The sequence below is a fragment of the Arvicola amphibius genome, chromosome 13 (genome assembly GCF_903992535.2).
Source record: "Arvicola amphibius chromosome 13, mArvAmp1.2, whole genome shotgun sequence".
Lineage (NCBI taxonomy): Eukaryota > Metazoa > Chordata > Mammalia > Rodentia > Cricetidae > Arvicola > Arvicola amphibius.
The window spans coordinates 49,895,066-49,922,629 of NC_052059.1; the positions used below are offsets into that span (position 1 = coordinate 49,895,066).

General features: G+C 44.8%; 1 protein-coding gene across 1 annotated transcript in view; it reads left to right on the forward strand.

The window, feature by feature from the left end:
* Positions 1 to 27,564, forward strand: part of Msra (methionine sulfoxide reductase A) — a 308,377-nt gene that overhangs the window by 140,064 nt on the left and 140,749 nt on the right. Inside the window, exon 3 of the mRNA XM_038309899.1 lies at positions 3,802 to 3,921. Within this exon, the coding sequence (XP_038165827.1) occupies positions 3,802 to 3,921 (120 nt within the window). The remainder of the gene's footprint in view (positions 1 to 3,801; positions 3,922 to 27,564) is intronic.

The window sequence follows — 27,564 nt, forward strand, 5'->3', positions numbered from 1 at the left end:
ACATCTAGGCTCCTTTTAAGATAAGCTAGGGGAATTTCAGGGACAGTAAAGTCATCTCAAACATAATTGGTCAAGCAAACAGCAGTTACACTCGTATATTTTGGGTTGGCTGAGGTTTTAGTTTTTTTCATCTTTGAGCATAGTGGGGCAAGTCCAGGCCTGTTTCAGGGGGCTACAGGAACTGTCCTTTCTGGGTCACTGTCTTGTGATACTGTGGGGACTGGCTCAGGCCTCCTATGTTATTCTTTCCTCGGCTGTCAGGGGTGATGTTGACTAACAACCCTTTGTTGGGATGAAACATTGTTTACTCTTAAAAAAAATACCGAAACCTAGATCTAATTATAAAATGGGGAAAATTTAGACCTCTTAGAACCTCCACAGCTTCTCTTTAAAAGCTCACAGAACAGTCAACCCCTTTATCTGTGGAGGATGCTTCAAGACCCTTTGTGTGCCTGAAGCAAAAGGCCACTCTATACATCCTATGGCTTCTGTTCCGTGCATTGGAATTCCTTTGATTATCACTCTTGCACTTTGAGGCCTTCACTAAGACTGGCAAGGGCTCTCTGAACACTCGCACCGAAATAGTGCCGCAGTTGATTGACTTATGAGATGGTACAGTCACTGATGGGTTGTAGCGTGTACAGTGTGGGTATACTGGACAAGGGGCGCTTCAGGTCTTGACTGGGAAGAGAATGGAGTGGTGTGAAATCTCCTCACCCTCCACGGGGTGAGGTACAGTTTATAAAGCCGGGAACTGATTATTTCTGGAATTTTCTACTGGATATTTTTAGATAATGATTGTTAATAAGAAAGGAAGCCACAGACAAAGGGATACTGCTGTACCATACAAATGGATAGCCTGGACAGCCTGGGACCAACTGGGCCTGCACTGAAGGGCCAGGGAGGGATGGGGGTCAAATAGCCTTTTCAAATGTGCTCTCTTTGTGTAAGTCCATGGCAACCTTGTGTACCATCACTGTTAACTGTGGTACAGTGCCACCCTGTTTCATTCACAGAGCCCCACAGATGCTAGATGCTCCGTGGTAGGTGTCCTCAGCTCAGCACAACTCCTGGTACCCCAGCAGGGCTGCTCAACTCCCTTTCCCCTTCTTCTCCAGCCATGCCCTCTTGTCTTTGCTCAGCCACGGTGATATTTTGTTTATGCTCTAACAAATAAAGCTTGTCTGAAGATCAGAGGGATAGAGGCCAGGCAGTGGTGGCACACACCATTAATCCCAGCACTTGGGAGTCGCATGCCTTTAATCCCAGCCCTAGGGAGGTGGAGACAGGAAGTGATATGGCTGGGCAGAGAGAGGAATATAAGGCGGGAGGAGACGGGAACTCAGCCCCTTTTGGTCTGAGGATTTCATAGAGATAAGAACTTTAGTGACTGGTGGCTTCTCTGGCCTTTCATCTTTCACCCCCAATATCTGACTCCAGGTTTTTATTATTAAGATCAATTAGATTAGCGCCACACTCAGCCAGGGCACTGAAAGAAAACCAGCCTACCAGTGACCCTGTGTGCCACAGAAACAGACACTCAGTTTTAAAGATGCTCGGTGCATTTTTATATTTACTGCCAGCAAACAGGTCACTTGGCCACAGGAGAGATGGTATTATAGCAAACAAATCAAAGTACATATACTTTTATTCTGTCTTCTTTTTAAAAATGTTTGTTTTATATTTTTAAACTAGTAGAAATCTACTACAGAAAAAAAATATATTTTGAGCATAGAGTCTCACTCTGTAGCCCAGGCTGTCCCTGAACTTGCAGCAAATCTTGCTACCCCAGCCTTTCCTGTGCTCGGATTACAGATGTAAACCACCATACCCAGAGACAGAAAATTCCAAAAAATAAAAAGAAGTCTTTTCACATACATCACTCTGATAAAACCCTGGTTACAACTTTAGTATATTTCTCTCCAGTCTATTTTGGTATGATTCTTTATAGTTATAATAAAAGCATGCATATAATTGTGTTTTTCCCTTTTAATTTAGCTGTAGATAATTATGATATAATCATATACATGCTGTATTATCAACATAATGTTAATTTTTACTGCATTGAATTTCATTATTTTGATTTATCACTGTTGAAGGCTATTAACCTATTTTTGTTATATTTCTGCTCCCATTTTAGCAAGTATAATATGTCTGAATACTGTAGAACTTTCTGTTCACCTTCTGTTTTAAGTTACCATGTTGCTTTGAATTTTTCAGAAGCTGAATATTAACAAATGTTAAGAATGTCATAAAGTAGATGTTCTTATAGTCCCATCCAATGTCTAGCAAGTGCAGAGTGTGTGCTCCAAAGGCATGTGCCCACTTGTCTTACCTAGAACTTAGTGTGGTGATTTGGATAAAAAATGTGTCCTGTGGGCTTAGCTATGTGAACTTGTGGTCCCTGGTGCATGGTGCTGTGTGTGGAGGTTATTGAACTTTTAGGAGGCAGAACCTTGCTGGAGGAAGTACATCACTGGGAGAGGGTTTTAAGGATTTATAGCTTCACCCCATTTTCAATCCTTCTTGGCTTCCTGTGGGTGGCTGAAATTTAATTGCTCAGCTTCCTGTCCCTGCTGCCATGCCTTCCCCATTACACATTCATCACTCTTTGGGAATGTAACCTGAATTGGACTCTTCCTAAGTTGCCTTTGGTCATGGTATTTTACCAAGCAACAAAAAAGGAACCAATAAAATCATATCTGACTTATTAAAGGCACATACAGCTTGGGAGAGGAAGCAGTCTTGCTTACATGTATGTGGAAATGGGTCAGAGAATGGCAGGTGTACTGAGCAGCTGGGGATCTTCCCATAGGAGGTGGAGGTCCTGTGTTGGGGCGGTGCAGACTTCATGATGTGTGCATGTGTGCTTTGCAGAGGCAAGCCTTGGTTTGCATCAGATAGCCAAAGGGATGTGGTGACTACTGGCCTAAACGTGGTGATTGTGGATGGAGTTTTTTGGTTGCCTGTGGTTCCTTAGCTGCCCCTCAAGCCCATCCCAAACCCCCCACTCATTATGCTCAGTAATAGAACTCAGAAAATGTTCCTTTTGGGTGAGCATTGCTTTATTACTTGCAAATTTATTGTGACTTATTTTTTTAAGCTGAACACATCTGTTAAATTGTTAATTGGCACTAACTGTCTTAGGCTTTATTGATCTTGTATATTTTCCCATTTCAGTCAGCCCAGACTTACACATCTTTCTTTCAATGATCCTGAGGTCAATCATTACATGGATTTTTATTAACTTATTAAGTAAATGTAGAAATCTTCTTAAAATAGACTCTTGCTATGTTATTCAGAAAAATGTATTTTTGTTATCTTCAAATTATTTTAAGAAGCTTGACAATGTTTGTTATTGTTCACATGTGTGTGTATTTGCATGTGAGGACAGAGGATAACTTCCTGGGAACTGGGTCTCTTCTACCTGTTGAGGCCTCTTGTCATTTCTGCTGTTCTGCACATGGTTCAGGGTAATTCTCCTGTCCCCACCACCATTTTGTCACAAGAACACTGGGATTACAGATGTGAGCCACTGTATGTGGCTCTTGTAGCCCTGGGGATGGAACTTTAGTCACCAGGCTTTCATAGCAAGCCTTTACCTGCTGAGCCATCTTGCTGGCAGTAAATTATTCCTCAGCGCTAAAGCCTTTGCTTTGTACATCTCCAGCGTTGAAACCTTTGGGCCTTTTTGATCATCAGATGACAGGACAGCTCCTCCCTTCCAGCCGACAAGTGTGGTGACACATAGGGATCGCCTTATTTTGGATCCATGATTTATCTTTGCTTTGTTCTCTGCAGGAATGGGCTGCTTCTGGGGGGCTGAGCGCAAGTTCTGGCTCTTGAAAGGCGTGTATTCAACCCAAGTGGGCTTTGCAGGAGGCTACACATGCAATCCCACCTACAAAGAAGTCTGCTCAGGTAGGGACAGTTGTTCAATCACTGGAAGAACAGGGGAGGGCTCCTTCCTGCTGGTGGGTGACAAAATCTTTGAAATGGAAATATATTTAAAAATACATATTTTCTCTGTCTTTTTTTTTTTTTTAAAAACTATTTCTGTAAATATACCTCATTGCCTCTCCTGGTATAACTGTAAAGGATAATGAACATCCTGTGAAATGTATTCCACTTTTTTTGATATGAAAAAAAAAATCCCAAAACACTTAGTTGACTGGAATAATTGTTATTTTAGCTCAGGAAACAGGGCAGGGCACAACTTGGCAGTTCTTCTTTGAGGATCACCTGGTTTCACTCATGGGGTGGACCTTAGTCACCCTGTGGAAAGTTCAGGACCAGCTGGTCTCAGGTGACCTCCTATGGCAGTCACTCACTGATGGCTGGAGAAATGGGAGTGTCTCAGACTGGTGTGAGCTAATGCAAAAAGGGGCATGTGTAAAGACCTGGAAACAGGAAGAGGAGGATCCTTGATCTCCATGCATCTCATTTGATATTGTCCCACGGACTAAACTGGAGCACACAGGCTAGCCTAGAGACAGGGATGCAGAGAGATGTGAAGAAATCAAGAGCATCACAACAGTGCTCTCCACACAGCTCAGATGTCTCATGCAGTAGACATGTTCTGGAGGGAAATCATGAGAAGCCATACTGTGATGCATGGCTCGGTGAATTACCATTCCTGGGCCAAGTTCCCCTCCCTCCCTGGCTGTCTATAAATAAAAGTTTTCTAAAGCACATCTGTGCTAGTATTAGTTAGGTTCTCTAAAGGAATAGAACTCATAGAATGAATGTATATAATATATATTCATATATAATAATACATATTCATTCATGTATATAAGATATGTATCTTAAAGGTGAGAATATACATATACATGTATATGTACATGTATTAAAAGGAGAGTTATCAATTTTGTCTTCCTGCAGAGACAGAAGGGCTGAGTGCTGCTAAGGGGCGAAACACAGGAAGATGCCCATGGCAGGTTCCAACTCTGTGCCAGTTCCTTCTGGGCTTGCTTTCTGGCATACAACATTCCCTTGTTTTCCTGCCACCTAACTTTAAAAAAAATAGGGTATTTTGTTCACCATCCTAAAAGGTCTTAATTAGGAAGACTTCTGGAGACCTGAGGTCTACTATGTTGGACATAAATAGTATTTAAAAACATAGCTGAGCCAGGTGCTACAGTCCTCTACATCCACATGTTAAGGAGGCTGAGAAAGGAGGATTATATTTCAAGGCCCATCTATAGTGTGAGTTCTAGGCAAACTTAGGCAATTTAGCAAGATCTTGTTTACAAATAAAGGGGAAAAAAGAAGGCCGGGGACACATCTCAGTGGCAGGTGGCTTGCTCAGTATGTGCAAGGTCTTCAGTTCAACCCCGAGCATCACACAGGAAAAAAAAAGCAAAGAAATAAAATGATGTTCCAAATATGTGAATAGTTTTTCTTTTAATGATAAAAGCTTGAGGGCCAGGCTTGCTTGTAAGCCCAGCTCTTGGGAGGCTAAGGCAGAAAGATCATGAATAAAAGGCCAGCTTGGGCTATATAGGCTCCCTAAACCTATATAGCTCCTAGTAAGACCCTGTTATAACCAAACACAATTTTTAAAAATGAAAAGAGAAAAAAAAGCCAAGGGTTTGAGGACATTATTTATGGAAGAGCACCTGGAATCATGGATACCTGAGGGAACAGGAAGAACCTTGTGGAAAAGTGGACATCCTGGTTTGTGGACAAAAGCACAAATTTTGCTTCTGAATGTCACCACAGCCATGAAGGTACCCAAAACACATGTGTTCTTGTTTTGCCTGCTCATAGGGAAGAACACTCCAGCACTAGGGATGTGGAACATGGAACACATTCTTCAGTGATTAATCCATATGTTTTTGCTTCTGTTTCAAAATTAAACATGCTTATGTAGAGCTGTAAGTAGAGAGGTCATCCAGGTCATTCTCTCCGGCCTCAGCAATGGAAATGAATAGATGTCCTCCTTTAATTCCAGACGTGGCATAATAGCTCAGGAGGAAAAGGTTGCCAAGAAAACCCACAGGGGCTGGGGAAATAGGCCACTGATAAAGCCACTTGCTAGATGACTTGAGTTTGAATCTTTAGAACCCATGTAAAAGCATCTGCAAGTCCAGTATCCCTTACCTGGAGATGGGAGACAAAGAATACATGTAAGCTAGTGGTCCAGGTAGCTGGGCTTAGGAAGCACCAAAGGGATTCTGTCTCAGGAGGTGGAAAGGTGAGAACCAATCCCCTGACCTCTACATATGTACACCATGGTACCTATACACACAAACGAATAAATAAATCCCTAGATACCTGTTTTCTATACAATTAGCCTCACTCTGCAAAGGGCAAAAGCCAGTTCTGATATTGTAATAGCTGATTTATGTAACCATAGGCACTATCCTCATTGACAATATAATTGCTAAGTGAACTCCTATAAGTACTGTAATGAGTATTTTTAAGTCTTTGCTTTTCTTTTTTATGCAATCACATGGCAACCCAGTCTTTATCCTCTACAAGAAGCACCACTGAGACTCAGAGAACTCATGTGACTCTCCCAGGGCCTCCATAGCCTGAATTCCGCCTTCGTTGCTCTCTCCTCATAGGTTATGCCATTGACTCTGGTGTAAGTCTCCCAGCTGTTGCTACAGCCTGGTTGTCCTCCATTCAACCATTCATACTTCCTTCCTCTTTCAAATCTGTTCACCGACTGAACTTCAAAGTATATTGCAGTGTTTTTATATACTCCTGTGTGGGAAGTGTTTTGTCCTACAGATGTTTTAATTTGAAAGGGAAGAAGGCCCAATTCCTGTATATTCAGTCCATGCCAACAGTTGGTATTAGACTGCAGCAGTGGGTAAATATGGAAGTCAAGGGTTTTTAGAGAGAGAGAGAGAGAGAAACAGAGAGCTGTCCGTTCTATCCCAACAGGACTGCTAACCTAGGGTACAACAAAAGGCATAGTTGTTATGGAAACTGATTCTAGAATACAAAGAGACGATATTGGGTTCTACCCAGACTCAAAATGAAAGGTGGTGTCTTTGTCTGGAATTTATTGTTGTAGTGATTATAAAAGTTAGATTGGGTAAAAGGTACCTCTTGCCTAAGAGTGGTAGAACCCTCAAGCCCCCAAAAGTATCAGGAACACAGCACCCAGCTAGGGTGATAGTGGAAAGGAACCAGTTAAAGATTTTGAACTGAGAAAGGGGTATCTAGACTACACAGATCGCCTGTGTGGACTGTCCTCGGAAGCCCCCAGTGCTCCTAGCTTGGCTGAAACCTGTCACCTGGAAAGATTTGATTGGATAAGAAAAAAATAGGGAAAAAACCCAAAACTATCCAAGAGACGTGGCTTGCTGAGGTTCAGAGTATATATCCTCTAATCAGCATCAGTTTCAGCCATTTTCTCGTGCATCTAGGTAACTCTGGAACTGTGATTGCAGCCATGACTGTTTCCTAGAGGTTTCTGCCGACTGAGAGGGAACTGGAAGCCCCTCCTGTGCTAGGCAATGCTCCTGAGCTTAAAGCTCCATTTGGTTCTTGGGCCAGGAGCCTGGACTGCAGGGAGGGGTTGTCTGAACACCAACCCACAGGATCAGCATAGCCTACAGCACCCCCTTCAGATCGTCTGACATGACGCCAAGGCAAGGCTTCTGCATGTGCATCTCTGTGCACAGGTCAGGAGCCACTTGCCCCAGAGCCAGAGCCTCCTGAAGGCCACACGATCTTGCCTATGGGGATACAGTTGCAGCAGACAGGCAAGTGTGTTTGAGTGCAAAAGCAGTATGTTTATAGAAAGGGTGTGTCCTCCTGTTCCCATGTGTTTCTAGAGTAGGCAGATGGCGGGCAGGTAAAACCCAAGAGAGAGTTCGGATAGGGCACATGGAAGAGACATAGACACCAACTAGCCACTGAGAAGGGAGGTGACCCAACAGTGACAGAGGGTAGTGTCTCAGTTCCTTTTCTATGACAAAACACCATGGCCGAGACAACTTATGGAAGAGTTTAATTGGGCTTACTGTTTCAGAGGGTTAGTGTCCATGATGGTGGGTCAAAGGCATGACAGCAGGAACAGCTAAGAGCTCACATCTTGATCTGCAAGTAGAAAACAGAGGCACACTGGGAATATCAGGAATCTTTTGGAACTTCAAAGCCTGTCCCCAGTGACATACCTCCTTCAACAAAGTCACACCTCCTAATCTTTCCCGAAAATTTTAGTAACTGGGACCAAGTATTCAAATATATGAGCCTATGGGGCCATTCTCATTCAAACTACCACAGGTAGGGGTGCCTGGCATCTGTTAATCACATCGCCTGAGAATAAGACCACTATCATAATTTCTGAACCAAATTTGAAGCAAAGTTTAATTAAATACTGGCCAGGATGATGGACTCTGGCCAGGACCATTCAAGATTCCCAGAAAATGGTGATAGTCACATTTTGCAGATGCTTAAGAAGGCAACCCCATAAGGCCACTGTCTTTATTTCCCATCGGGTCCAATCAGGGGCAAGTGTAGATCCCGATGTACTTCCTGCCTATTTACTTCCTGCCTACATCCAACCAGGGACAAGCATACATCCTGACATGTTTCCTACACACACACACATACACACACACACACACACACACACACACACACACACACACACACTTCCTGCCTACATGTGATCAAGCACATCCAGTGTAGCTGAGTCAGATAAACTTGTCTAGTGGAGTGAAAACAAGCAGCAACCTCCACCCATTTCAAAAAGTGTCTGTCCTTGGGCAAGGGGCTTACAGGTTAGAGACATTTTTGTTTTATGGATCTCTTAGGCACAGTAATTAAAACTTAAAACATAACTTTGGTTCTCACACGTCCAAATAGGACACTTAGGAGTGGGCTCAGTGATAAATGCGAGCCAGGCTGTCTTCATCCCTGCCTGTGACCGGAGCCTTATGCCATACAAATTACTGGGTGCTGATGTTTCTTTCAGTCTTTTAAATAGTACAGTCCCTTGGGAAAGGAAGAAAAAGATGTTTGTGTTGAGGTGCAGGAGTGGCCATCACTTAGGCGGGAAGAGACTGGCTTCAGACTTACTGAACCCAGAACAACAGTTGGCTAGCCTTGACTATATAAAGGAAAGAACAGGATTCCAGCAAGAGGTTGATGAGCATGTGAATCCTGTAGTGGGAGGTTTTGCTGATCCCTCTAGAGTACTCTGAGCAGACATGTGGCCTCTAAACCATGGCACTCTCAATTGCTGTGCCGCCAGATTCTTGCTTTGTTCCTTCTGCTATACCTTCTCTTCTGTTGACCCTCTGTGGAGATCATTTCCAGGTAGACGATACAATGAGACCAGGCCAGTTAGACAGACAGACAAATTCTCATTTTAAATCAAATCAGATGCCACCCTCACTGTATGTCTCAGTCTACGTTGAGTTTAGTCTGCAAAGGTCATTCTCTGCTGGCTGGATTAACCTAGAGGACGGTAATGGAGTTTAGGCCTTCAACAGTGAGAGGCAGAAGGTAGGGCTCCACAGCTCCACCAAAGGCTGTGATTATCATCTTGCATTTCCCCAAGACCCTTCATCCTTCACATAGGCCCCACATTCCATTGAAATGTGATTTCTTTACCCACCTTCTCACTCACAGTGCATGTTTTAAGAGTACTGATTCTCCTGGGATATGTGTCCAAACTTTCTTTCTCAGACTTGTCAAACGTTGAATCTGTAGCCAGGCCAGCATGTTCTCTTCCTGGAGTGCTGTACTGTGGTTTGTGTTGTTTTGTTTTATAATGGTTCTACTGTAATTCAGGCTGGCTGGGCACTCCTCCTCCTGCCTCACTTTTCCAAATTCTTGGACTACAGGCATGGCACTACCCTTTCTTAGTTGCCCATGTGTTTCACGCCTGGGCTTTGACCCCTTTTAGAGTCACACTCCTGGGTCTTATACCATGCACATGGCCTCGGCTTTACTGTGAGACAGTCTTGGTCATAGCCAACAAACCTTGCAGAACTATTCTGCCTCCAGGATTTGCTTACATTGCAGTGATCCTGAAATCTCATTGACCACCATTCCCTCCCTAAAGCCATTTGAAGGATTTTCTCTGCTAGAACCCAGATTGGGGCGACATAGCTGTGAGGATTCTTCCTTCTGAGGAGGCTTTTTCAAATGAATGAATGACTGACTGACTGAATGAATGAATAACAGAGATAGATGGATAGATAGATAAATAGATGGATAGATAGATAGATAGATAGATAGATAGATAGATAGATAGACAGATAAACAGACAGACAGACAGATAGATATGAATACATTAGTTACTATGAATGGCTTACATGCAAAAACATGATACTGGATTCTGGTAACACACAGTGTGAAGGCAATAACCCCAGTCTGTCTTCTGGAACTTTTTTCCCTATGGTTAATGAAACCTTGTTCTTCTATGCTTCTTTAAGGGGTTGAACTGGCTCTAGCTTTCTCTTTATGCACATGTGCCACATACAACACACACACACACACACGCACACCCTCCACACTCCACACATACACAATACTACTCACACAACACTCCACACACAACACTCCACATACACACACCCTCCACACTTCACACACACACACACACACTCCACACATACACAACACTCCACACACACACACACGCACACGCACACACACGCACACGCACACGCGCGCGCACACACACACACACACACCCCATGCATTCTGCACACACTCCCTGGAAGGATTGTTATGCAAACCTGCTGATTAGCTGGCCTGCTGTTGTCTCACTCCACTGATTCTAATTGAGCTATTCAGAGTCCTCAATGCCCTGGTAGAGAATTATTCTTATACTTTGTAATAACAACCATGCAGATGAAAATATGAAAAGACATTCTGCAACGGGTAAGCACTTCGGGTTAATTTCGGCACATTAGCCAAGCGTACAAACTCCACATTGCTGGTGAAGGAGCCGGGGCTGTGCATTCATTGGGTGAGGTCTTCTCATATTTTGCTTACAGATGTTCATAACAATGCCATGTTTATCATTCCATTCAAAAGCCTTTTGAAATCTACTCAGCTAAGTGGCACCAGAACCCAAAGCAAGATAGGGGCCAGGCCACTCTCCCCTCCTCCGAGCACATATGGTCACCAGAACAGCCTGAGCTCTAAACACATCAGCAGGCAAACTGTCCCACAGAGGTGCCCAGCGGGAGCTAGGTCTGAGAGCAGCTGAGAAGGGCAGTCCTCCTGTGACCTCTCAGTGGTCTTTGTCCCCAAGGCACTCTCCGCAGCCTGTTTCCTCTCTTACAAAGCAGGGGTGAAGCTACTTTCTAAAGCCAGCACAGTGGTGGTTAAGTGCTTCTAAGCTTTATTTTTATTCTATCGATGTTCTGTGTGCTGTATACATGTGAGTATACAAGGTGCATGTGCCTGGGTGGCATGTGAGGAGGGCATCTGGCATCCTGTCCTGTCATCTTCTGCCGTATCCCATCGAGACGGTCTCTCCCTGTACCCGGAGCTCATGAAATGGTCTAGGCCAGCCAGCACGAGGCTCCCCTTGTCTCGGTCCCAAAGTGCTGACGAGATGGACATGCTCAGCCACGCTCAGCCGGAAACCTGAACTCCGGTCCTCCTTCTTGCACGGTGAGTGCTCTGACTCACTAAGCCATCTCTCCAGCTCCCTGGTTTCTTCCTGAAAATAAGATCATTTCAGAGCTGGGAAATGACTCAGTGGGTAAAGGTGCTTGTCCCCAAGCCTGGCAACTTTCCCTGGATTGCACATGGAGGAAAAAGAAAACCAACTCACACATTGCCCTCTGGCCTCCACATGCCTTTCATAAGGTCAATAAATCAATGCCAAAATATTTTTGAAGGAAAATATTTCAAATCAGATGTGTCTTAGAAAATCTGGGACTTGCCCTGAAGGAAAGAAGGCTGAAGAAGTGTCGGTATAGATCACAGTACCTCTACCTACACCAGCCTCTGCCTATGAACCCTCATTTTTCTGGGCTCTTATGGATCTTTCTCACCCTTTCCCCAGTACCTGTTACCTTCTCCTGAAGCTTCAGAGCTCCAGCTGAGCACGAAATCAGCCTTTCTCCATGCACGTAAAGCGCTCAGTGTGTCTTTTCAGTTCAAGATAATTTCTGCAGTGTTTGGGTGGAGGTGCCGAGACTGCAATTCTTCCAGGAGTTAAGGGCTCTGTTCTCCAAAGGAGGGAGGGGCCCAAGCAGAGTTCATCAGGTAATGGAATCCTCCGTCTCAATCCCTCTCAGACGGCATTCACTCTCTCAGTGCATAGTCAGCCTCATTGTACCCTTGTCAATGCCAGTCAAGGGAAATTACCAAGTTATTGACACCTCTCCCCACATGCAAGGATCTTGGTGTTCACTCCTGCAACAGCAATTTGATGGCTTTTTGTCTCCCTTATTTGAGACATAAACTTGGGCCTTGAATTTGTCACAAACAGAATGAAAATACTTCTCTCTCTCTCTCTCTCTCTCTCTCTCTCTCTCTCTCTCTCTCTCTCTCTCTCTCCCTCTCTCTCTCTCTCAAAACCCAAACCCAAGGAGCAAGAAAGTTCAGAGACCAGGGAGCCTCAAACCACACTGTAACCCCCAGGACCTCTAACCCGGTGCACCGGCTAGTCAGTGAATAGCCCCATTGCCCAGATGACTGCAGCGGAAGTAGAGGAGGAAAGCACAATTTGTCTTCTTTGAAACCTGGTCACCCCTAACAATAAACTTGGCTTCTTGACAAATGGCAACCCTCTGGGCCGTCTGTCCTCCTGGGCTTAGGCCATGGACACATCCCATTTCAGGCCTGGAAGGGGCTTTAGCCAGCTCCTAGTCTGGTGGTTTTCAAAGTGGGTGACCACAGCACCAGGCTCCAGACAGCTGCCGTTTGGTTTCCACCCACAGTGAAGTGTGTGCCCTAGACGGGTTTAAGCTATATAAAAACTGTCACAGTTTGACCCTCGCTGGATGTGGGGTCCTGTTGGATATTCTGTCTAAAGTGTTTCTTTAAAATGATTGGAGTATACAGAGACTCCTTGTTTTGTTAGTTGGGGAAACTGAGGCTGAGAGACAGTACATGATCTAACAGTGAGATTGATGGAGAGGGGCTGACAGCTCACTTCCCTTCCCAGATCACGGCCTTGCGAGTCCCCAGAGGATGTTAAACACTTTGTTCTGTCCTGTTAGGTGAAACCTCCCATTAGGGCTCTAGAGTGCAGGGTGTTTCAATTTTGCAACATTATTAGGAGCTTAAGTCGTTGGAATTTTTATCTGTTGGTCCTTGCCCATCTTTTGTTAGACTGGATTCCCCTCTCCCTAAAATGTATTATAGGTATTCTTGCTATTTTGCATGGGATACAACCTAAGACCACCCCCCCCCCACGCACACACCATGGATGCTGGAAACTGCAGCTGATACTGAAATCTGCATGCATGTTGTAAAAACCACAGCTCTCATCTTAAAGAGAAGAAGAGATTGTTCTGGAGCTATTATTAGTGGCCAAGGTTGGGAACACAGATTTAGGTTACCCCAAATTCCATATGGAAGGAGTTTCACAGGGTTTTTTTTCTATCATTTTACAGAACGAAGCCAGTCATAAATCAATTTTAAATACCTTGATAAGTCCACCAGAGAAGTGGGTACAGCGAGATGGGGGAAGCTATCTTATCAGTCCAAGATGCTATCTGATGACACTTTGAACTTTTGGATTGGTGGAAGCCAGTGCTCTGCTAAGTTTATAGCTTCTATGGGGTTTTTAATTCCTTTTTACGAGGTGTTAGTTCAGAAACAGAGTGGGGCTGTTCCACAGGGCTAAAAGGAGCCCAAGTTAAAGTAATTAGCCTCTGAACCTACAAAATTCTACCCCCCCCCCAACTGCACTGAGATCCCAGTGGCCCATCAGTCTCTGCAGGCAAAGATGCTTCCTCCAGGAGGTTTGTGTTCACTGCCAGACACTTGTGTTCAGGAGCTCTTGTTCACATGCTCTATGCTCTCCATGTGCATATAGATGGGTGGGAGAGTTCAGTTTATAAATTAGGCACAGCAAGAAAGAAACACCTCAAAACAGGACCCTCAAGACAATACAGTGCAGTAAGTTATGTGAATGAGGGCCCTCAGGCCCCCTCTCTCTACCTCCCTCTCTTCCCCCCTAAATAATAGACTCATCCTTCTTGTTCCTCTCGCTCTCCCCTTCTTCCCTCACCAGTCTTACCATAGTCACCTGATTGTTCTCTCTCTCCCCGCTCCCCTTCCCCCATCTTGCTGTCCTCATCTTCCTTTGTCGCCTTGCCCCTCCCTGAAATGGAAACTGCAGGACCCCCATGGACAAGGGCCAGCTGTTCTGGGCTTCCCAGTGGACAGTGCTCATGACCAGGGTGAGCTTTTCATGCTGGCTCCGGCAGCTGAAAGTGGATCCAAGGGCCCGACTGAAGAGTGTGCAGGGGTGTGAGTGCCCTCCCTGCACTATCCCTTAACCCCACCCTTTCCCAGCTGTCCCCATCAGCACAGCCTAAGCACCTGACCCTGAAGAGTCCCCCTCACAGCTGCTTTAGCTCTGATGAAGAGGCAAAGCCACAAGGCTACGTAAAACCCACCTTCCCTCTATGCTGCTGAGTCCAGGCCTGCCCTCATCATTCCTCATATCCTCCTTCCGTGGACTCTGACAATTATGTGGCCTCCTTGTCTCAGGGACATAAGGGTCTGCCATGCCTAGGGTCCCCAAAGCGAAAGCAAATTGACCCACCTTCTCCACACAGTTTACTAGAAGTATTTTTAATTTTGCTAAAACACTTGAATCCAGTGTGAATGTCAGAGAAGAGGAGAATTTTCTTGTAATTTCAAAGAACTGAAGGCTAGCCCACACCAGGCAGGAGGCACCAGGGAGCTGTCCTTGGGTGGCAAAGGAGGTTGCTGACTTTTTCCTCATTGGACCCATTGCCCAGAGACACCAATTATGTATCCCTCTGCGACCTTGAGAGTTTGACCTTTTCTGACTGGTTTGGTTAGCTGACCCACCTCTGTCTTTGAACAATTTAAATCCTTGCTAGGGCACAGGTCAGAGGTCACCAGGTCAGCAGACTAAGTCGTTAAGGAAGTCTGATCCTTTCGCATCTCTGAAGGTGCCCTCCAAATGGGCCCTTTAAATGGAAAATAAATGGAAAGAGCCAATCACTGATGCAGCCTTTATAACCGATCCAGACTGGACAGAGGCTGTTCAGTCATTGTCTCAGGATTATATTCTCAAAGATTTAGAAGGGAGATTAAGAGGAAGCAGCTAGGTTAAGCACTTCTTAAAATGTAATTGTAAAAGCCACTGATGGATAGGCCTGCTCTGAAATTTTCACATGACATATAATGGAGCCGTAATGTCACATGAGGAGATAACCTTACTGTGGCAGGAGCCTGCTTCTCTGGCAATTTCACGTGATGAACTGGGTCTTAATTACTTCCAAATGACTAACAGTTTTTACAGCCTTCAAATAGGTTTCTCTGTTATTGTTCTCTGTAAGTTATATTAAAAATAAATATCTGGGTCAGTGACCATCCCACCTTCTGAGCGACAAATCACCTGAGGGACCTTGCAAATACCCAGTCACCCACTGTGCCAGTGAAGCACCCAGGAAGCTGAGTGGCCCCTAAAGGGGTCATGGCCATTTACCAGGGTCTACCTCCTACTGGCCTGGAGCTCCAGTTCTCGAGTCCCCTCAGCTGGCAGATCAGCCTCACTTAATGCATTCCAGCCTCCAACCTATTAATGAAAGCTGTTAATTTCTTTTACAAGGTAACCAGGAGTTTGAAAACTGCCTGTCAAACATAGCCGGGGCTCTGGAGCCACTTAGATGACCCTGGTCCACAGAAATGAGAAATGTCTTTTTCTTTGGTTAGTCAGTTCCTAGAACTAACCTCTCCTGTTTATTTTTTTAATATGTGTACATGTGTGTACTCATGCATGTTTATGAATGTACATGGAGGCCAGAGGTCAGCCTGGAGTGTCATCACTAGGCAGCATCCACCTCCTTTAAGGCAGTCTCTCTCATCAGTGAGGTTAATGGTTGGCCATTGAGCCCAATGGATCCCCCTTCCTGTGCTTCTGAATGCAGGGATGACAAGCATGTGCCACCATGCCTGGCTTGTTCGCGTGGGTTCTGGGGACTGAACATGTGTCATCATGCTTTTGTGTCTAGCACTTTACCACTGACCGGTCTCTCATTTCTCAACCCCCAGATGAGCTTTCAAAGTTATATCAAACATCAGACTCTTCTGTGGAGGAAAATTTTACCCATTAGCCCAGTATGAAACTATGTCCAAGGCGCTCTAGCTGGAAGATGCGGCTTTCTTCCACACTGTCCTTGTTATTCTGGCCACAGACACTTCCCAAGGTCCCTGAAGGAGTATGCTTTGGCCAAAGCCCAGCATGCTTTGGGTTGAAATGCGGGGCCTTCCACACGGCAGCACCTGTTGGAGCCTCTGTACTCGGTTGGCGCTCTGTGTTGCACAGGACAATCAATGAAGGAAGGTCCAGGGTGGATTTAGGCCTGTGGCAGCAGGGACGAACTGTCTTTATGAACTGAACCTTGAACAGTCATGTAAAAGCATATTTATTGATTGCGTATTTATTGATTGTTATACAAAAGTTGTTTTTCAGGTAAAACAAGTTCTTCATACCAAACCCCCTGATCTGTTCTATATGCTTTGTGAAGGAAATCATCACACCCTGTAACTTTAGTCCTTTTTGTGTACTGTTCGCAGTACCCGATAATGCGAGATGCTCCGGGTGTGCCGGCCAGTCTTGTGACTACAGTCACGCAAAGGCCGTGAAGCTCCCTCAGGAAAACCGCTCTGTAGACAACAGAAAACAATTACTGTTTCCCGCAATGATTTCTTCAAGGTCAAAGCACTTCTAAAAAATAGCTATTCATTCTGATGTTTACCCTAGATACAGTGAAAACAAGTTTTTCATTCGAATGTTTACGCTAGATACAAGAATTCTACCAGAATTCCACTACAGTACTCAGTGCTTACGAACAGGAGGCTGGGTAGAGAGAGAGCACGGGAACACAGTGGAGGGGATGAACACAAAGCCACCATGTTCACATGAGTTCTAGGTCTTTCACAGAGTGGCCAGATCTCCAGTGACCTGGACCCATCTGTGAGCCTATGGTCTTTGAAGCTGTGGTCACTGGTAGTCCTGCAGGTAGAGAGGTGTCAGCTGCTGCAATACCAATGATGTCAGTGGACCTGTATCGCCCTGGGAGAATTGATAAAAAGTGTCTGAAGCCAGAAGCTTGTTGGGCTGTATTTGATAGTTTGAAATGTTTTAGGGACAATTACTTGCCCCCAGTGAGACAGGTTTTAAAGTAGACAAAGCCATGTACTGGAAGCTTAGGTTAGAGGGTGGGGGGCATGACTTGCAGGAGGATCTACAAGAGTTGGGGTTTTTCTTATAATTTTTTTAAGTTAATAAACTTTTGGGTTTTTTTTGAGCCATTGAAGGTTCCTATCAAAATTGAATGGGACGTGTAGAGACTTCATTTGTGCGCTCTTCCTTCAAACGCCTAAAGCACCCCATTTCCCATATCCTGCTTCAGAAGGCTGCATGTGTTGCCATGGATACACCTACCCAGATAGGATACATTAAGCTTCCCCTCAGCGCCACACATTTTGTAGGTTAGATAGATGTATATTGGCTTATCCCACCATGGCAGTATTGCACTGGGCGGTTTCACAGCCCTGAAAACCTGTTCAGCACCCTCTTCCACTCCTTGACAACCAAACTGCACTCGATCCTGTCTCCATGGGCTTGCCTTTTCCAGAATGTCCTGAAGAAGGATGCATGCAGCACGCAGTCTTTTCAGCTTTCTTCTTTTCCTTAGAAATGTGCATTGGAAACTCCTCTGTGGGGCTGGGATTTTTGTCAAGCTGACACAAACACAGGAAGAGGGAACCTCAACTGAGGGGTGGCCTGCATCACACTAGCCTGTAGGCATGTCTGTGGGGACACTTTCTTGGTTAATGATTGATGGGGGAGCACCCAGTTTACTGTGGGTGGGCAGGTGGACCTGGGCTGTATAAGAAAGTGATCTGAGCAAGCTATGGGGAGCAAGCCAGTGAACACTATAGCACAGCTCCTTCTGGTCTCTGTTTTAGTTCCCGACTCCAGGTTCCTTCCCAGCTTCCCTCAGTGATGGACTGTCGCTCCATAGTATAAGATGAAATGAATGCTTCCTCCCCAAGTTGTTTTTGGTCAGTGCCTTATCATAGCAACAGAAAAACAAACTAGGACATTCTCCATGAATTTTCACGCCTCATCCAATGCCCCCTCTTTCAGTGCCAAATACTATTCCATTTTCTGGATATACTGCAGTTTGTTTATCCATCACCGGGAACTGATCGCCACAAGCCTTGCCCCTTGCGTACGAATATGTTATCTGAATTTTTGTTGCCTGTATGAAGTGATAGAATTTTATTATCTCATTTAATTGTAAAAGTTTCTGATGGATAAGCCCCCAAAGGCCTGACATGAACCAAAATTCTTCCATGGGACAGACCTCTGGGACGCCTTCATCCCAGATATCTGGAATCAATCATTCTGCTGTATAGTTTGAGCTGGAATCAACCATTCTGTTGTATAGTTACATACAACCATCCCATGTTTACAGCAGTGCTATATACAATTTTCAAAACCTGGATATAGTGCTGAAGAAAGGCAGCCCCTCTTCCCCTATCTGACTGGTTTCCTAAGGCTTTGATGAGAGATAGAGTCCCATTTGTAAGGGGACTCACCTTGGTCTAGAGATCACCTCTCAAACCTATCACACCATATTGTTTCTCCAACTGCACACATCAGCGGCCCTGGTCTCTTTAGCCAGAGCAGTGCAGCAGAGGGGAGCATTGGCATCTGTGGTAGAAGTTGGAGGTGAGATATGAGATTGCCACCAGCTTATCCAGGTAACCAATTGAGAAGGAAAAGAACGACTTCTATTTTTTGTGTTTCCCATGTGCTGAGCCTCACTACCACCACCCTCAGCCTCCCCAGCAGCTTCTTTGGTTCTCATAACAAATCACTAGAGGAAGGGCACATGCTAGCCAGTGTGGCCACTGTGAATGCAGGCAGTGTCTGTCTGGACCACATGATCCACAAGTGACAGGGCTGGAATTGGTTCTGGCCCATATATCACGGGGTCTTTGTTTAGCATTTTTGCTGTGTTTCTCTTAAGGATACTGAGAAAGCACAAGAGATACTGTGCAAATAATTCTGTGGTTGGGTAGCTGTGTCCCTCCCTCCCCTACATCAAACCAACCCAGCGCTTCCCTGGGCTGGCCGGAAACAGACTAGTTGCCAGTAAAGTTGTCCTTCGCATCAGTTGTCCCTTCCCTGAGACTGTGCTGTGTCCTTTCATCTCTCCCATGACACAGCATTCAGGGCCTCACACACCATAGGCTCCTAGTCACAGTATCCTAGGCATTCATTAGTACCCACATACTTTTCTTTTTACTGAGCTCTACATTTTTCTCTGCTCCCCTCCATACCTCTCCTCTCCCCTTCAACCTTCTCTCATGGCCCCCATGCTCCCAATTTACTCAGGAGATCTTGTCTTTTTCTACTTCCCATATAGATTAGATCCATGTATGTCTCTCTTATGGTCCTCATTGTTGTCTAGGTTCTCTGGGACTGTGGTTTGTAGGCTGATTTTCTTTGCTTTATGTTTAAAAACCACTTATGAGTGAGTATATATGAAAAATTATGTTTTCTAGCTCCATCCATTTGCCTGCAAATTTCAAGCTGCTGTTATTTTTTTCTCCATTGTGTAATGTACCACATTTTCCTTATCCATTCTTCGGTCAAGGGGCATTTAGGTTGTTTCCAGGTTCTGGCTATGGCAAATAATGCTGCTATGAACATAGTTGAGCACATGTCCTTGTGGCACGATTGAGCATCCTTTGGATATATACCCAAAAGTGCTATTTCTGGGTCTTGAGGAAGGTTGTTTTTTAGTTTTCTGAGAAATAACCACACTGATATCCAAAGGGGCTGTACCAGCTTTCACTCCCACCAGCAATGCAGGAATGTTCCCTTTAGCCCACAACCTCTCCAATATAAGTTGTCATCATGTTTTTGATCTTGGCCGTTCTAACAGGCATAAGATGAAATCTCAGAGTTGTTTTGATTTGCATTTCTCTGATGACTAAGGATGTTGAACATTTCCTTAAGTGTCTTTCAGCCATTTTAGATTCCTCTGTTGAGACTTCTCTGTTTAGGTCTGTACTCCATTTTTTATTGGATTATTTGTTCGTTTGATGACCAATTTCTTTAGTTCTTTGTATATTTTGGAGATTAGACCTCTGTCTGATGTGGGGTTGGTGAAGATCTTTCCCCATTTTGTAGGCTGTCATTTTGTCTTATTGATTGTGTCCTTTGTATGAGGTCCCATTTATTAATTTTTTCTCTCAGTGTCTTTGCTACTGGGGTTCTATTTAGGAAGTGGTCTCCTGTGCCAATGCATTTAAGTAGTACCCACATACTTAGATGGGGCAGTGTTCAAGGACACAGTTGGGAACCCAGGGTGGTGACTCTTTTTTTTTTTTTTTTTTTTTTTTTTTTTGGTTTTTCGAGACAGGGTTTCTCTGCAGCTTTTTTAGAGCCTGTCCTGGAACTAGCTCTTGTAGACCAGGCTGGCCTCGAACTCACAGAGATCCGCCTGCCTCTGCCTCCCGAGTGCTGGGATTAAAGGCGTGCGCCACCACCGCCCGGCCAGGGTGGTGACTCTTATACCTCCTTTTAAAGTCTGGGCATTCCATGATGCTTCGTAAGTATGGGGGAAAAACAGAAAATAGCTTTAGAAGAGTCCAGGGACTCTGAGTCCTGAGTGACAAGAGGCAAGGAACTCTTAGTGACTTTGGAATCATCTAGAAGAAGCCAGGCTTTGCCTGGGATAGCTCACAGTGGGCTTTGCCTGGATGACCAGCAGTAGGCTGTCTCCTACCTTGAGAGGTCAGCAATTATACACATCTGTCTGCTGCCATGGACCCCATGAGGTCTAGTGCAACTTTTGTGAGACATGGGGCTGCGTGCTAGGAAAGACAGATGAAGGATTCAAAATTATAGCACTCTACTCCCAGCTTTTTTTGCCCCGGCTAACTCACCCCTGCCATGAGCCCTCACTGGGCAGAGCTCTATTGCTTGTGGCCTTGGTGGGCATATGCCTTTTCATGAACAGAAGCTCCAGATGTGGGAGCCCTGCCTGCTTGGAGTCTGTACCACACAGCCATGCCAGAGGTGAAGGTACAGCTGAGTTTTGAGGTTCATTTCCCAGTGGACTGAAAGTAAACTACAAAGACAAATGGTTGGACCATAGCTGTGGGCTCCTTCCAAAGGCATGGCAGAGCCGAGGGCTATGTGCAGGTGAGCTAGGGATGCAGAAGGTTCACCCTGTGATTTGGATTAGCTACACAGAATGAACGCTCCTTTGGATGAAGAATCACACTTGGCAAATGAAAGCCATGTGTCCCCTCTGCACCTGGGCCACTAGTGTAGCGGTCTGAAATGGCACATCTCTAAATTGCTACCCATTCAGCATCCTTAATGTCCACATAGCACAGGTACAGAGGCTTTTAAAGATTATTCATGTATTCATCAGATATTGTGGTGACACGGAGGACCAGTTTCTGCCTTCGTAAATATGTTCATCCTTTACCTAAGAAAAAAATAACTTGCAGGAAAACGAAGCATGAGGTGGGTGTATAGATTTCCCATGTTACCCAACCTCTACTGACACGTGCCTACTTACCCTGCTCACAGCTGACTTTATTGAAGACACTTGTTTTTGCTGATGAACTAACACTGGTATGCTACTATTAATGTCCCTGGTGTACATCAGGACTCTCTCTCTTTCTCTCTCTCTCTCTCTCTCTCTCTCTCTGTTTGTGTGTGTGTGTGTGTGTGTGTGTGTGTGTGCGCACGCGCATGCGTGGATATTCTCTCTAACTTCACACTCTGCATTGCCATTCCCTGGCTTTCCGTGTGTTTTCTTTAGGCACAGAAAGAGGTGAGAGACTTCTTCTCTAGAGCACCCTATTCAAACTCACAGTCAACCACATGTACATCATCTATGTACACTACTCAGAGAAACATAGAAACACATTGCCCAGTTTTTATAACACATTCAATGATAGAATAATAAGGTCATTAAGGGCAATCAGTATTTTGTTCCAGCCCTGATTATAGTCCTGATTGTGGTTTGCTGTCTTTCTTAATACGAACATAGAAGGAATAAGGAGTATATCTCTTCCAACTTTAATGAAGACCAGCCTAGACCTGGGCTGCAGTAGGAAACCTTGTCCACAGCCTGATTGCATATTGTTTACCCCCATCCCCTCCTGGGTGGGGTAATCATGGCTGCTGCCATTTCCTGGAGAGGACATAGGGCTTAATCATGTAATTATGCTTCTGGATGGCTGTCCCAAACAATGCGAAGCACAGTCTGTGCCACTCATAAGACTAGCAGAAAGAGAAGTTTCTTTAGGCTCTTATTATGAAGACACCACAGGGATGGGAGTGGGTGGCGTGGCTGTGGTGCGTGCAGACAGCAACTCATGGGCAGACAGAATGAAATTTGGAGACAATAAAGCAGTGTAGACAGATCTGGGTTTTGCTTTTTCCTCTTTGCCTGCCCTTCTATTAGGCACTGGCTCACGAGCAGAGTGTGACTTAGGCTGCATGTTATCCTTTTCCAGGGATGAAGCTAGTCCAATCATCCCCGAGAAATGCGGAAGGGCCCTGTATTCAATCTGACCCGCGTTTATGGCCACAGTTCTGCATAGCAATAGAGAGCTGTAGAAATGGAATCTGGGCTCCAAGGGTTAGGGTTTGCATCCTGAAAGTCCCTTACATCAGCTAGGGGTTCAAGGACTGAGTCATGTAGGGGCTCCCATGGCTCCTTCCTTATTTTCCAAACAAGGGAGAAGAGCGTTGCTCTAGTGTCCTCACAGGCATGTCAAGAGTGTGACCTATCTGTCCAGTACAGTGTTTCTATGAAGAGCACATGGCCAGGCATTCCTCATCCCTTCATTCAGGAGCACAGATGTGGACATGTTTGGTGCATCAAGTATTGGTTGGTCTTCCCTTCTCCACGTACCTTGCCTCACCTCACCACCAATCCTGAGCTAAGAGTATCCCCCACGCACCCCTTTCCTCCAGCCGACTTTCTTCATGGCATTTACTACATTGCAGTGGCCCTTTCCTGCTGGAGTAGGGATCTCTTCAAAGCCCTGGTGCTATGTAATAAACATAGGAATCATTAAACAAACAAATGAATAGCTTCGGGGATGAACAGGCAGCATCATGTTAAAAGACTCCATGGCCTCATGGAGAAGACAGCATACCTATGAACTGTAACGAGCAATTCATTGATTTATTTTCAAATAGAATGGGGCACTTTATTCTCATTTCATGAAGTCACTTTTATTGACACTTAAGATATCTGAGTGCAGTGTGTATTGCTGAAAAATGACTTCTAAAATGAGTAGAGGAGATGTGGAGAGAATTTACTCCTGGGTCTGGCCATCATCCACCTGTTTGTAAGTGTTGGCTTCCTGTGGTGGCCCCACCTCTCCTCCCTAGAGTATGTTAGTCCCTCATTACACATGCTCCACAGGCCTGTTGGTTGCCTTTCTTAATCTAGTTCCTTCCGTGTGTGTGAGGTATGTATGCTCATGTGTGTGCAGGTCAGTGTATGAGTACAGGTCGGTGTATATGTGTGTAGGTCAGAGAACAAGCTCAGGTGTTTATTTCAAGTATACTGCTGACCTCCATTGAGACAGGGTCTTTTATTGGCTTGGAGCTCACCAAGTAGGTCAGACTAATTGGCCAGTGAGCCCCAGGGATCTTCATGCCTCTGTCTTCCTAGAGCTGGGATTTCAAGTGTAAGCTGATATGGTTTTCAGGGGGTGTCCTCTGTAGGTCTTCCTCTCTACAAGGCAAGCACTTCAATTGAATCATGACCCTAGCCCTGGAACTTTAATTCTTTGCCTAACATCCATCTCCTCCCTCCCTTGTCTTTTAGAGCAGGGCCTGGTTTGTAGTAAATTCTCAGGAAACTATTGTTGTTAGGTCAGGTAGATGCTCTAGCAGCTTCTGCACAACAAAGAATGAAAAAGACAGTAAATAATTCAGATCTCAAAAGCAAGATGGTCGCAGGCTCTTCCTTCGTCTCTAGATTCTAACAGAGTTCTGGGACCCAGTACTCCTTCTAAGAGAAACTACGGGGTCATTTTTCTTTTCTCCTCTTCCCTCCTCCTCCTCCTCCTCCTCCTCCTCCTCCTCCTCCTCCTCTTCCTCCTCCTCCTCCTCCTCCTCCTCCTCCTCTTCCTCCTCCTCCTCCTCCTCCTCCTCCTCCTCCTCCTTCTCCTTCTCCCTTTTACTGTTTTTATGGTGACAAAGTCTCACTCTGTAGTCCAGGTTGGCCTCAAGCTGTCCATCCTCCTCCCCCCACCTCCTGAGTGCTGTCATCACAGGTGTGCGCTGCTATGCCCAGCTGCATTGATTTCTAAACAAACCACACTGAAGCATTGCATCCATCTCCACACACCTAGCAGAGCTAACCAACTGAAGAGGGTCGTTTCATGTCACCTTCTTAGCATCCAAGTATAATCCAAAGTCTGCCCATTGAAACATGGTTTTACAGTGCCGCAGTCTCCCGCCTCCTGGGACCCTTATTTTTAGTTTTCTGGAAGACATGCAGATTGGTACACAATGGCTCCGAACAGATAAGACATCCCCTGAAACCCACCTGCAGGCCGTCTCTCTGTTCCTCAGCAGCCATTTGTCTCCAGGTCTGAATGCTTCTCCAGTGCCTGTCTTGGGAGCCGAAAATGAAGTGCTAGCCAATGCCGGCACATTGTTACCGCAGAATGCAACTGGCCATCTCACGTTGTGTTCAGATAATGGGCAAGAGTAGAATTCATCCAAACAATTGTGCTCAAAGAGACCACACTGCAGAGTGAGCCATTTAAATGGTTCCATTGTATGATAGACCTTTGTGGACCCTTCACTGGGAAAATAAAGGTTTAAAGGAATTTCATTTCTTAAAGAAACAGAACTTAGAATCAGAAATATGTTATGCTATAGACCTGCCTCTTAAAACAAAACAAGACAAAACCGATCCTATTACCATGGACTCCTGGATCACTTTTGTGGATTCTATGAAGCTTTTGATCACAGGACATATATGTGTGTGGACAACAGGGATGGTTTCCTCAGGAAGCCATCAGGGCGGGGATGGGCATGACACCCAAGGGCAGCAAACATGGCCGTCAGCTTGCTGCTGCTTGAGAAACACATCTTCCCAGCTACCTCATGGGTTTGTTAAATGCATCAAAGAAGATGAAGTGGATTCATAGCATTGTATCAGTGAAGAGAAGTGATTCGGGTCTTCTGGAGTCTGTCCAACCCAAGTTGTACATCAGGGGTTAGGTCTTTCCGTAGTGTGACATTATCAGAAACACTTGTCTTGTTATGGACCCATCTTTTAAAGTTTTGTTTATATGCCAGATCTGATTATAAGGAATAAAAAGTCCCAGGCTTAATGGATTGTTTTAGAAAAGGTCATGAACTTGAGATGGGAGCTGTGCTATGTGCGATAACTGGAGAGTTGGAGGGAGAAATAAATGGAAGGTGGATGTGATTAGGTTTCGTTGTGTACATGCATAAAATTCTCAAGATAAACAAAAATTTATATAAAAAATAAGCCAGGTGTGCTTGCACTTGTCTTTTGAGACTAGCCTGGTTTACATAATGAGTTCTAGCCCAGCCAGGACTATAGAGAGAGACCCTAACTCAAAAAACCAAATATATCAAATGAAGTTCTGCCATCAACAGCTATTTCTTGCTTCTAGCTAATGTTCAGAGATGTGGAGTTGTCTTTAGAAAGCAACATGATATCATTTGGTGAGTGCCCTATTTCTATTTATTAGAAACTTTTGTCTTCTTTTGAAAGAATCTGCAGAAATTAATCCATAATGAATGCATCACCTTATTCAAATGATTAAATTTTAACCCAAGCTTAATAATAGGGAGACAGAAAAAAGAATTTTGCAGATTAGTAGTTGGCAGCGTGGTGTTTGTCACCTATGATTTTGTCACAGTGATGGAGGGGACAGTCACCAACAGCAAGTCAGGAGTCATGAAGCCATATTGGAACAGCTATGGTTCTAACATCTGGGCGGGATGCCAGAGAGGAGTCCAGAGTCCTTCGGTGAGTGTATTCAGGATTCTCTGATTTCATGCGCGTTGACATAAGAGCTTGGCACAGCGCTTAGCATTAGCTCATTCTTGTGTGAAGAATCGAGGGCCTGCTTCATTCCACGGTCTTTGGGGTTTTCTTTAACATGAAAGAATTGGCCAGAAGACTGAGGGGCACTGTGTGGGAATCTGCAGCCTGGACCAGGTATCCAAGCTCAAAGATGAATTGGGTACCTGCCTGTAGCTTGGCTGTACTTCGCACAAACGTGAAGTTGGCAAGAATCTTGTTCTGTCCCTGAAACAGAAGCTTTCGTTTATTTCAAATCCTCACTTTCCTGGCTTTGGCAGAAAATGACTTAAAGTTCATCTGCAAGTTCCCCTTTTTCTCTACTCCACAGAAGAATAAAAGTTTTTACCCTTTTGAAGAATGCTTAAAACTCACTAATAAGAAAACTAGCAACTTTTTGAAAGTAGGAAAAAGCTCTGAATCAAGTCATCATAGAAGACCTACAGGTAACATGTAAGATATTTCCTGGATGTTCAACATTGTTAGTCAACAGAGAAGTGTAAATAAAAAACCACATTGATCTGCTGCATTCTGCTAGAACAGCTAAGTTAAAGAGGATAGCTCTCAGCAGAGGAGATGGCTCAGTGGCTAGTCCAAGTGTGAGAAGCCAATTTTGATTCCCCAGGACCCAAGTAAAGCCTAACACAGTAGCTCAAGTCTACAATGCCAGAACTGCTACCGTGAGATGGGAGGCAGAAACAGGAGAATCCCTGGGAGTGTGAAGGCAGCTAGCTGGACTGAGTCTGCACGGGACAATAGAGACCCAAAGATAGAAGGAGAGGGCAAACACCAAGGTTGTCCTTTGAATTCTATATTCGTCCCATGGCACATGCATACACTAGAACATACTCCCCTACCAAAGACTAGAAAACAATGACTGTCGGCATTGTGTACTAATGAAGAAGCTGATAAGCAGTGCAGAATGTTATGGCCACTTGGAAATATCATGTAAAGTTTAATATACATGAATCGCTTGGCCCAGGAAGCCTACTCATGTACATTTCCCAAAGAGAAATGAAGACATGTTTAGATTAAAACCCCAATATAGGGGTGTTGATAGTATCTATTTCTGTAAGAACCCCAAACTAGAAACCACCGAAATGGCTCTCAGCAGGTGAATGCATAAGCAAATATTGCTATAGCCATTCAGTGAAACATTACTCAGCAAAGGAGCGGGACAAACCATAGCTACAACAAAATGGGCAAGCCTCAAAACAGTTATGCTCAAATACATTTTTCTGCAGGAAATAAACAAAAAGCACATGTTGTATGATTTAATTCAGAA